The sequence below is a fragment of the Salmo salar genome, chromosome 05 (genome assembly GCF_965601325.2).
Source record: "Salmo salar chromosome 05, fSalSal1, whole genome shotgun sequence".
NCBI classification, from domain to species: Eukaryota; Metazoa; Chordata; class Actinopteri; order Salmoniformes; family Salmonidae; genus Salmo; species Salmo salar.
In genome coordinates, this window is record NC_138295.1 from 43,887,542 (window position 1) to 43,900,415 (window position 12,874).

The 12,874-nt window shown below is 44.3% G+C and overlaps 1 protein-coding gene across 2 annotated transcripts in view; it reads right to left on the reverse strand.

The window, feature by feature from the left end:
* The window catches only part of LOC106604958 (AF4/FMR2 family member 2), a 179,281-nt gene that overhangs the window by 129,562 nt on the left and 36,845 nt on the right, over nt 1-12,874 (reverse strand). Inside the window, exons 2-3 of one of the 2 annotated variants that reach the window (XM_014200135.3) lie at nt 10,972-11,092; nt 1,876-2,787 (exon numbers count right to left, since the gene is read on the reverse strand). In XM_014200135.3, coding sequence (XP_014055610.3) covers nt 1,876-2,787; nt 10,972-11,092 — 1,033 coding nt within the window. Of the gene's footprint in view, nt 1-1,875; nt 2,788-3,277; nt 5,342-10,971; nt 11,093-12,874 lie in introns of those variants that run through there. The other variant, XM_082975226.1, reaches the window with a different exon arrangement.

Genomic DNA, 12,874 nt, shown 5'->3' on the forward strand with positions numbered 1-12,874 from the left:
GGGGAAAGGAGTGAAGACAGAGGCTGCAGGAGATTGATTGGTAAAGAGTGGGTACAGTAAAGGTACAAAGTCCAAATTCTCAAGGAAAAGTATGTGCAGTCGCTTCAGTCATCACTTGGTCACCTCACATCATTCTTCAAATACTTTGAAAAACATGTATTTGACTTAATTCAATAATTGAGGGAAATGAATCCTTATCACTGGTAAGTAGAGTGAGTGGTGAGTGGGGCCTCCTTAGTTCTTTCCGTCTTAGTCTTAGCCATGATGAAATTCTCAGTCAACTCCTTTGAGGAATCCTGATCTATAATATACCTCTAGGACTGCATTTACAAAGGCAGGGCAATTCTGATATTTTGCCCAATTGGCAAAAAAGTTGATCTGATTGGCGAAAAGACCAGTTCATGGAAAAATTGGGCTGCCTTTGTAAACGTAGCCTAGATGCCCTAATGTATCAAAATAAATCTGCACCAATTCTCATTTTACTCTGTCTGGTCTTATAATGGTATGGTTATCATCTTGTTTGGATATTTAAAATTGGATCCCTACCATGTAGCTATTTTCTCCTCGTGCACTGTCCTAAGTGGCGAAGAGGGGGAGATAAGGAGAGAAGAGAGAGACAGTACGCCTTGGCTAATTATGTTCAGGATTAAACGGAGCGGATTCCAATCAGGTGGACAAAGTTTTCTAAAATAATGAGTGTGTGACCTCAGGTGAGAATACATTAGGATGAATGTTGTGTTAACCTGCAAAGCGTTCAAAAGCAGCAGGCCCATTTTGTCTGGTTCAAAAATATTCTCCAGCACGCCACTGGCTGAGAGCTGAGACAAACGCTCCCTGCATTAAAATGAACATCCCTTGCCTCCCAACATTAGAAGATAAACAGTCGGGGCTAAAGTCATCACAGCAATAGACTCTCAGCCCTGCTTGTGTTGCTGACACACAAATGGACTGACATGACAAGCCTTCAGATCACAAATGACTCCAGACTAAGATGGTCTGACTGTGTCAAGCTAAGAGGCTACAAGGAGGGATAAATGTATTAAACAAGAATTCCTCTCAACTACCAGCAATAACTGATGAGTATTACTTTACAGTGTTGTAAACTGTTCAGAAATAATAACGCATTCATCATCATCATCATATATACATTACAAGCCAATTACATACAATATTATGGGAGGAACAAGCCAAATATCTGGAGGCTAAAACAAAGGTTTATACAGTATTACCTATTTCGGATATATTATACATAAACCTATAAGACCATAGGGTAAATGCTAAAACACTAACTGTAATACAATCCATCAGTGAGGCCAAAACAAATCATATGTCAAAACTGGTTACATGAATAAGTAAAGCGGGCCCATGTGAATTAAAATGGCTATTAATCATGAGTGATTTTCCACCCGAGATTCATTTCATAGTGAGGGATTGTAGGGTGTGTGTGTGTGTGTGTGTGTGTGTGTGTGTGTGTGTGTGTGTGTGTGTGTGTGTGTGTGTGTGTGTGTGTGTGTGTGTGTGTGTGTGTGTGTGTGTGTGTGGTGGAGTGGATGTAAGGAAGGCCCCTTAACCCTGTGGCCCCTCAGCTGGCTGGGTTGAGGAGCAGGAGTCGCCAGAGGAGGAGAACTGAACGGCTGATTATTAATAAGGACTCTCCATTATGTCAGGCTCAGTCTTTGCCAGGACTCAATGAAAAACAGATCATGCAGGGGGAAAGTCACAGGCCAAACTTATCTGGCTGAACCTCTTTCCCCTTCCTACTGCCAGATGATCTAACACAGCACAAGTGACCTGTTCCCCAGAACTTGCTATCTATCAACAAGCCATGTGTGTGTGTGTGTACTGTAGAGTCAAGTGAATCATGCAGGTACCTACCTCCCCAGTCTGTGTCAGGGTCAGCTTGGGCAGCTTGCTCTTGGAGCTGGTGGTGGTGCTGCCAAAGGCTAGGTTGCTGTAGCCCATGTCCCCCACTTCCAGAGGAGGTTTGAGCTCCGGGGAGTCCAGGGGCACCTGGTCCTGGCCGTCCATGGGCCGAACGTAGGCCGTGGGCTTCTGCTGCTGCACGGCGCTGGGCTTGACGTGCAGGCCCTGGGGGAAGGTTGGCGTGGAAAGGCCACTGGGCAGCAGGGAGGTGGAGGCCACGGGGGAACTGGACCCGTGGGAGCCCGGCTCCTGCTCCAGGGGAGATTTAACATGATTGTTGCTGTCCTTGTATCCGCCATGCTCAGCCGCCGAAGGGGCCTTAGGGGCCTGCTGCTGCCCACCGCCATGCCTCCTGGAGGTGGAGGAGTTGGGGCTGCTGCTGGAGTCTCCCTTGTGGCCCACGGCGTCGCCCTGTGAGCTGAACAGCTCCTCGTGTCTCTGGGGTTGCTGCTGCTGCTGCTCATGGGTAGACAAGTGTTTCCCCCTGCTGCTGGTTGGTACCCCCACTCCCTGCACCCCCACCTCTTGGGTGCTGGTGCTGCTGGAGCAGTGGGCTCCCTGCAACCAGTCGGAGGAGCGGGACTTCTTGGAGCTCTGATGGCCGCTCAGCCGGGTGGAGCTGGTCAGGGATGAAGAGGAGGGCGGAGGGTGCATGGAGGTGGTATTGTGCCCCGTGCCCGTCCTGTTGCTCGTCCTCTGGGCCCCCTCGGTGAAGAAGCTGGGTCCGGGGGTCTGGGGAACAGAGTTCTTGGGGATCCCCACCAGGTGGCTCTGGTTGGAGTGGCTGGTCAGGAGCTCCTTCATCTCATCGTAGTTCCCCAGAGTGTTCTGTACGCGGTTGGCCAGAGCATCACCTTTGTTGGTCTGCAGAGACAGAGAGAGGAGAGACGGTGAGATGTATAATGTATAGATATTCAGTTCCTACTATATACCCCCCAGCCCCCTCCACCATGTTATCATCATTTCCCCACTACTCTGACAACAGACAGAGAGCAGCAGGTCATCAGAGCTACACCTAATTACAGACAGCCAGGAACACTGCAGGCAGTGTGTGTGAGAGAGAGGTTGATGTGTGTGTGCGCGCATAGAGAAGGGTGCAATCATGCCTCAGTGAGCAAGACCATTAGGCTGTATATCAAGCAACTCTGAAAATGAAAAAGTAGCCCCTTTTCTAAGCTATAAACAGCTATCATTACAGAGTCTAATATGCACCTTACAAACTGTATGAAACTATAGTTCTATCCAAAGCACTTTAATAAATCCATCTGTAAGATGGCACAGTTGGTGTATTAGCGTGTATTAAACAAGTGATTAAAACAAGCATTGTTAGTGTGGATCTATAGATAATAGATACCTTGTTTAGGTTGTTGGTCCCCCCCAAAGTGGATAGACTGGTTGCTTCTGTCTGTCAGTATAAAAAGACAGTAGTTTATAATCTAGTCACACTGGGGGGAATATAGTAGACCAATAGGATGACCTTGATAATCTTCTAATCTGTTCAACTGTATTCTTAGTCAATAGTGATATGTGGCAATGTTAACACACTCCTGTCTTCTAATATCCTTTCTCTCAGGGGTACACTTTAATCTGTAGGAAAACCTCCAATAAAATAATTTTGCAGCAAAAGTCCCAAGTTATAATACTTGTTTTGTTTTGGCTAGTTCAGCATATAATTCTTTTATACTGGGCTTTTCAGACAAAAGGCATGCATAACCACCCCCAAACTCATTACTTTCATAACAGGCAACATTCTATTTAATGTGCAACACATTACTGTTAAATTCAGCCCAAACCTGTGTTTACTGGTCTTTTACGTGTAAGAGGTAAGAGCCTAGTAAGAACGTACAACAATTGCAGATGCATTATGCTAAGATGCACGCTATATAAACAGAAATTAGAACATCTGTTTGAAAAGGACTGCAAATGAAGACTCATTTCAGTCGTACAATAAAATTGCAGAGCCATGCAAAGCTGTTTTCTGTATAGGGATATAATTAGGCTATTCAAAGGCAACAAAGGAAAAAATGATAAATATGTACAGTGTAGCAGCGTATCCCTTTGGTATCACAGAGGACTGTGGTGGTGATAATAGCGCAACGCTCTGTCAGACTCAGGAAGCATAAGCCTGTGTATTTGCACAATAATCAAATGATGGTTGATGGTTAGGGGAAGGGAGGGTGTGGAGCATGAAGAGCCATTATGCTGCTGGGAAGGGGAATTATCTGCTGGGTGTTTAACCTCTGACCTCTATAAAAAGAGAAGATGCCAGCTAGGGCTAAACTGCTCTCTGCCAAGACTCACCCCTGACCACCCCTGACCTTGCACAGCATCACTATAATGTCCACCATAAAACTCTAATGGCCATGCACTTGTTGTTCCAAAATGTATTACAATTAAGCTCACCCAAATGGATAACTATGCCGAGTTACTGTCCATGTAGTTGTTGCTGAGCAGTGATGGGGGAGGTTGATATTAGGGACAGAAAAAGTGGCAGTTTATTAGGACACAGGGGTATAGGGAAAGAGGAGGAGATAAAACAAGCTTTTGGGGTATCTAACTAGAAAACAGGATAGCTTTCAAAGGATCTTTTAAAGTCCTGGATGTGTCCAAAAGAACAGTATGTCTCCAATGAGCAGTGATACATTTACATTTGAGTCATTTAGCAGACGCTATTATCCAGAGCGACTTACAGTTAGTGCATTCATCTTAAGATAGCTAGGTGGGACAACCACATATCACAGCCATAAGAAGTACATTTTCCTCAATAACATAGTTAAAGCTAAAGAAATGTGTCCTTCTTTCCACCATTGGGGTGCTAGGACAGAGAAGAGCTTGGACTGGACTGAGCAGGAGCTGCCCTCCCGTAGGGGTGGGAGGGCCAAGAGACCTGAGGTGGCAGATTGGACTGCTTGGGTTGGAGTGTAGGGTTTGAGTGCGTGTGTGATACACACTAAGGAGTGACCCCTGTATCAGGCCAGTCATAACTTCAGAAGCAAGAGAGGGATAAGCCTCAAACAGCCCTGACAGCCTAGACAACCCCCTAACAGTAACAGCAACCTGTGTTTGAAAAACCAGCAACCAGCCCAAAGCAGCAGTCTGTTTTTCACAGTCTGTGTATCGTCCAAAGAGGAGCCTAAGCACACACAGGTTATTTAAGCCATGCTGTGAGGGCTCAATATTTTTAGTGAGTGTGATGTTGAAGGGGCACTTGTGGACCTCCCAGATGCTGTCATTCTCAGTGAGGGGAAAGCAATGTGGACGACAGTGCACAAAGGCCTCTTGTGTAGAGAAGGAAGCCCTGGGCTGCTGGAGTAGACCTGGAGCTTGAGTTGGAGCAGGGCTGTCCTTCAGTGCACTGACTGCAGTCTGACTGCAGGCTAACTACAGCTGAGGACTGGAGTAGATTCACTAGAACAGAGAAGTATAACAATGTTATCTACTATATTTTTTTGTTACACTCCTGTAAATAGATGTTTAATTATTGTTTTTCTTTTTGAAGGAACCTGTTAAAACCTCATTATATACTTTTTTTACACCTTTATTTAACTAGGCAAGTCAGTTAAGAACAAATTCTTATTTACAATGATGGCCTACTTGAAAATCCCCGCCAAACCCTCCCCTAACCCGGACAATGCTGGGCCAATTGTGCGCCGCCCTATGGGACTCCCAATCACGGGTGGTTGTGATACAACCCGGGATCGAACCCGGGTCTGCAGTGACGCCTCTAGCACTGCGACGCAGCGCCTTAGTCCGCTGCGCCACCCAGGAGGCCATACTGTAGCAGGTTCTAAACAATGATTAAAGTACCTCCGTCAGAACTCCTTATCTTTATGGAACAAAGGCTACTATACTCCACTGCCTTCATGAACTCATGCCATCAGCTGACAAGACTTCTGCTGAGCTGATCCCCATTACGTTAAAGGCTTCCAATGACATGCCTAATACTTCATTTCTTAAATCAGAGCATATGGCATTTCTTCAACGAGTGGAGACTGATGAACCTTTGCCTGCCGTGTTTCTCAACTCAAATGGGAAAGGCTTTAAAAAGAGAAAGGCACTCATCAAGAGGAAAGCAGCTGGCCTCTTGTCAATGGACATTTCTCCCCAGGAAGCAGCTCTGTTGAAGTGTTTGTGGGTGTGTGTGTGTTTGCAGTGAGGATCTGAAAAAGCCTTTGAATAGGAGAATACTAAAGAGACAGACTTTGTATGGTGGCAGGCAGCAGTAGTGATGTGCCAGGTCTGGGCACTAGGGCAATACCACTCTGTGCAGGCCAACAGGCTCGCAATGGGAGGCTGCGTTTGCTCTCTAAATCAGCATCAGATCCCACAGTTCACACCCTGCCTGCCACCACAGTTCTGCCACCCCACCACAGCTCTGCCATCACGGCTCTGCCAAGCAATCGTAAAGCACCTCACTGGGATCATGCCTTAATGCTAGCCTTTTATGATTTAACTGAGAAACAAAGAGCAAAATGAAAAGCTAATTTGACTATGAGCTGATTCATACAGTACTGTATGAAGGGGAAAGTAGGTTTTATCCATACAAAGTTTGCTTTTTGTTGTTGTCATATCACAGCATAGTAAAGAGGACTCCTGTGGATTTTCAAGGATGTGAGTGAATGGGATTCTGTGTGGAAAATACATTATTGACACATTTCATATATTGTCTGTAAGTGAGGATGGTGAGTAATGCACATGCTACAGGGATATTATATAGGGTCCTTGAGACCTTACAAAGAAATAAATCCATCTTATGTCATCCCAGCACTAATATTTGTGTCAGAAGTTTATTTACCTGGAGTTGTGTGCCAGTACATTATTGTCTCTAGCCTAAAGCCTATAGACTCATACGAGGATAAAATAATCTGCACTGATGCTACAATACAATACTATGATGGGCTGTAGGCTGATCCTACAGTGATGTTATGTGCACTGTTCTCTCACACTGCTTGTCATGGGATTGGCAGTGTTTACAATGGGCCATGTGGTTATCTGTTAACAGTTATTTGCCTTCAATTCGTAAATTAAGAAAAATCTGAAAACTTAAATCTGTTAAGTCTTTAAAAAAAAAGAATGAGTTAAAGACCCAGAGCAAAGACTCATCCAGCTATCCTTATCTGTTGAATAGTCTCTCTCCTTTGTAAGCCCATCTGTAAAAGCCTCCCTTCCTCACTGGTGCAGGAGCAGAAAGCCTCAGCAGTTTGCATAATATCCATTAGTGCTTCCCAATAAAGAGCATCAATATGGGTCCACATGAGTAAACACCTAGCACAAATCATCTGAAATCAATAGAGCACTAACGACAGCAGGGGATCCAGGAGCTAGTAGATGTAAGGTAGCCTCCTAACAGAATCAGCAACAAACCACAATACAATTCGGAAATAAACTGGGAACGTAATGGACTAATAATTTAATATGACGCAATCCTACTTTTTAAACCTATTGATAAAATCTGACAGCAATGACGGTCGGGGGAATATACAATTACATTCTAAAAAATATAACTATTTTATATTGCATCTCTTACACCCATGGAGAGCAAAAGTTAGCATTGAATAAATTAATTAATCTCCTTCTCCATCTCTAAGAGTCTGCTCCTCAACAGTAATGCTGGTGCCCATGAATAAAACATCCAGTACCGGAGCTGACGACTGAGGAGGAACACAAAATACATTTGCAGAAAATGGAGAAAATGGCTGAATAACTTGGCAGCTATTCCTCATTTACTCTGCTGCTCCTCTTGACTCAGCAGTTGGTGGAGGAGGGAGAAGGAGGAAGAAGGAGGGAGGGGCATAGGAAGGTTTATTTGGGAATATTTGCCTTGAGGGGGAAAAGGTAGGTCTCTTTGTGCCAGAGTGGTGCAGCAGCGTTGGCTGAAGTCCAAAGGCCTGACCTTCACTGGGCTTTACAGGCTTTTAAAAACAACTTGGCTGTGCGTTCACAGAGACCTGTCCAGGAGGAGGTAGAGAGGGGTCCCGGGAGTACACGAAGTACACATCCTGCTGATGGCACCAAGGCCAGGGGGGACCAGGGGGAGCCAGGGGGAGCAGGGGACCTCTGAGGGCACAGCCAGCTCTCCTCGGCTGTGCGGCGTCTCTCTAGGTGCCAGTGGAGCTGGGAAAGCAGTAAATCAGTCCCAAATAGCTGCTAACAGCATAGTTCCATTAAACAGGATTAAAGGGGGATTAACTAATAGCGGCCTGAGATGTGGGAGAACTACAAACAGTGTTTCACAGAGGAGAGGAAAGTACTGCTATTACTCTCTACTGAGCACTAGGCTGGGAGAGAGAGGAAGAGAGAGGGGGCTAAGGAGAAAGCTAAGGAGAAAGTATCGCTGAACCAGTCATGCACTAACAGGACACATTGGTTTCTAAACACACATCATCTTTACCGGCCCTTAAGTCCCCCAGCTTACATGCCCAAATACTAAAGCCTGGAGTGGAGAGTCCATTTTCCTGCAGATGTGATGACATCAATGACTATTAGCTGACACTGTGGGGGTCTGGAGAACAGATCTGTCTCAGGCTGTAATCCTCTAACTACAGTATAGCCTGGTGAAAGCCATCTCTATTTAGGAAAGTGCAGTTACATGATTGACAATACATACGTTAATATGTGACCTCACTGTACTCTAGCTGTTGTTAATCGAAACCAAAGTGAATGAGGATGTTCCCTCATGATACAGTCACATCAGCATCTGTAAAATGTTGTCAAATGTCACATTCCAAACTGGCATATTTGGCATATTTACTGAAAGGCTAATACATTGCTCTTTGTTTGACTCTTGGGTTGTAGCAGTCCACCCACCTAGACTGAGAGTTCCTTTCCCCATTACCCCTGCTGTCTGTCTGCTTACTCACTGGAAGAATGCTGGGCCAGCGCATTCCTTCACACAGACACAAACACACCAACATGAGCACGAGCAGACAAAAACAGACACATCCTCCTACCCCCCAAAACACACCCCATTTCCACAAAGACACATACATACTCACATACCAGCATCCACAATTACATTTCACACAGTCCTATATAAGGGATAGAGACACCCTGTTTTAGTATAAATTAAAATAAAGGGAGTAGATAGCTCTGTGTGCCTGTTTTTCTGTCATTAAGGGTGACCCAGTTTGCAGAGAGGTTGCGTGTGTTTAAGAGAACACTCATGTGTTCTGGAACCTAATTTCCCAGGCTAAGAGGAGCAGTGGGCGATCAGATGAAGATGAACGGTTGCGTCTGTGTGCGCACGTGCGTGCTCCCCTGTGTGTGCGCGTGTGTATTTATGTGTGGTGGCGCTGATCCACTATTGAAGCGAAGCCGCAGCGAGGGGAGACTGCACCATGTCATGTGACATGGGCAATTAGCCTTCAAAGGGGACACAGTCACTACTTGTTTATTTCCACAAATACGTCTACCTCCATGTTGATGTGATGGACAGGTTCCACGCCCTCTTTCCTTGAAAGCCACACTCTCTCTAAAGGTGCCGTTTACAGATAATCTGTAGTGTTAGAAAGCTATTTACTGTATGAAAGTATAAATAGTGTGTATGATCTTGAAGGAATGTTTCCTTTGCAGTGATGATGAATTATACCAGATGCGGATAACGAGGACTTATTCAAATCAGTCTTAATCACTTTTAATTACCCAATCAGGCTGGTACAGAGGAGGAAATAATGCAGCAACACAACATGTTGGGAAATACACTAGATGGCTCTCCAAAACCCAAGAAACACGTGGGGACCTTGTGAGAATATTTGTGGCACATGTCATTTGTAGTGCACATATCTCAATTAAATGGGACTTAATACGATTTGTGATAATTTTATCACAGTTACAATGGCAGTTATCACAATCAGTATTCTTTGATTACAGCGATAACCGTTTTCCATGTCTGTCGGAATGGCCATGACAGAAAACACAAATACAGTAAAAGGGGAAAGAACCTAGGTGGATTGATACAGAGAGGGAGAAGAGAAAGCATTGAGTGATTGAGAAAGAAGATAGGGTTCTTAAAAAGGGACACCTTGGCCTTAGTAAAAACATGACAGTCCTATTGACTGAGTCCCCCATCTGTCCAGTTAGTTAGCTGAGAGATCCCAAGCGTGGCTATGGAACAATGCCCTGACTGCCCTCATACCTCAGGCTTCCATTGATCCTGCTCACAACCCATACACAGGAGAATCCCTCTCTATTGACACTGCTTAGCTACTCACACACACTTGCACTCGCACACACACACACTCTCCTCAACTATCGGTCTTGTCACCTGTCTGCAGCCAGTCAGCCAATGGATACATATCATCCAGGAGAGAAGGGGAGACATGAAGGACTGAGACTGCTTGGCACCTCCATGACGTACACATGAGAGGTGTGATCATCTTTCACATTTGTCATTACTCTACTGTACATCATTCAGTGTGTTCAGTGCACAATGGAAAATACACGCTACAGCAAAACATAACAGCATGAATTGCAAAGCATTTCAAGGAATATAGAGAAGCAGATCATTTTAAACAATTTAACATTTGTAATATCTTATCCTTTCCACATTAGCTGTCTATTCCTACAGCCCCCGCATGGATAGTAATCTGTTTGGACGCAGTCAGTTGTCTCCAATCCCTTCAATTAATATAACATAAAGTAACAGGACATGAGGGAAGGCATAGAAGAAGCTACTTTTGGCCCACTATAGAAATACTGTTTTGACCATCTGTGGTGTCTCATTCATCCAGTAACACACAGAGCATGAGAGAACACACACAGATCTGGCAGGCAGTGGATAATGTGCTTTTGGAGACTGGCAGACACTGATGGAACCCAAAGACTGGAGGAGCCAGAGTAGACTGGAGATAGACTCACAAGACTGCTCAGTTACTGGGGGTTAATGTGTTCTTTATACATCTATACATGTTTAAGTTGGAGGAGTAATCTTATTTTATTTAGCAACTTCCATCATGCCTGTTGCCAAGTAATGTCCTAGAAAAAGGGATGGATGCTGGATGCTGACTACCCTCCTCCCCACCCCTTCCTCCTTCCTTCCCAGGCCCTTACCTTGTACGGCTCCCCGAACAGATTAAACCCGGAGGAGAAGAGATCTTCGTCCTGCTGCACCTCCTGAGTCCGCCGCTCCCACTCCCTCTTCTTGAGCGCACTGCGGTCCTGCTCGTAATGACTGCATGGGGAGACAAGTAGAAGAAGACGAGGCCAGACCATCAGAGTAGAATCAGAGTAATCACAGCTGGCATGCCACAGAGAAACATTGAAATCCCTTTCCCTGAAAAGATGTATGGGAAGCCCATATCTGTTTAATAGGCACAAGCTGACACTAAGCAGATGAAGGATAGTCGGCCCCGGAGATAAAGGAAGTGGATTGTCACACAAATACTTACAAAACACTGCCAAGGCAAGGCACTGTTGGAAAGAAAGGGATTGCTTATCCAAGAGGAGCAAATGTATTGTCAAATGACTTTCAAAGCACAGTTTATTTATCAACACAGAGCGTGTCTTAAGATGTAGACCTATTGAATTTACATTTTACATTTTAGTAATTTAGCAGACGCTCTTATCCAGAACGGCTTACAGTTAGCACATACATCTTAAGATAGCTAGGTAAGACAACCACATATCACAGGCACAGAGGTGTAAAGTACTTAAGTAAAAATACTTTAAAGTACCACTTAAGTCATTTTTTTGGTCTGTACTTTACTTTACTATTTATATTTTTGACAACTTTTACCTTTACTTCACTACATTCCTAAAGAAAATAATGTACTTTTCACTCCATACATTTTCCCTGACACCCAAAAGAACAGGAAAATGGTCCAATTAATCTACTTATCAAGAGAAAATCCCTACTGGCGGACTCACTAAACATGAATGCTTTTTTTGTGTGTATTTGTTTATTATTTTTTATTATTTTTTAAATTAGGCTGATTTGTAAAATTTGTTTGTAAATTATGTCTGGGTGTTGGAGACTGCCCCTGGCTAACCATAAACAAAAATAAACAAGAAAATTGTGCCGTCTGATTTGCTTAATATAAGGAATTTGAAATGATTTATACTTTTACTTTTGATACTTAAGTATATTTAAAAGCAAATACTTTTTGAATTTTACTCAACTAGTATTTTACTGGGTGACTTTCACTTTTACTTGAGTCATTTTATATTAAGGTATCTTTAATTTTACTGAAGTATGACAATTGGGTACTTTATCCACCACTGCACAGGCATAGAAAGTCATGTTTTACTCAATAACGTAGCTAGAAGGGGGGGGGGGGGGGGGGGGTCAAGGTGAGGAGGAGGATTATTTAAGATACTGCTTGAAAAGGTAGGGTTTCAGGTTTTTCAGAAAATGGTCAGGGACTCTGCTGTCCTAGCTTCAGGAGGAGGCTGGTTTCTGCCATTTGGGTGCCAGGACTTGAATTGGACTTGAATTCTAGGCTCTTTAGTGTATGTTGATTCCTTTTTAAACACTTTGTATTTCTTTACATTGAAGAGCATACAAAAAACAATCTAATTCTTAATTTGACTTTTTCCCAATATGCCAGTTTAGTAAATACATTCCCAGTATATGTAATAACTGAAAATAAAAGTTGTCCTAGAAAGACAGGTTGACTGGCTTACATGAAAACCCCCTGCTTCACCGTCTCCATTAAGGTTTGTTAGACCTGTTTGGTGAGCGGCGCAGACATATCAGCCTCCTTATCGTCAGCCAGGCAGTGTAATAAATCCACAGTGTAACATGCAGCTGTTTTCTCCTTTGTCAGCTGATGTGAAAGTTGCGCCTAGCTGTCCTGCGGCTGTCCAACCACTGCCAACGCTTGATTAGAGCCCTGCTCTAAGCCCTCTCATTTGCATAATGTCCCACATTCCTCCACCACTGCTGCTGCTCTTCCCGGAGCGGTGGGAGCTGAGCTAGCGTAGCGACGTAGCGGCGTTAGCGCCATGGCCCCGG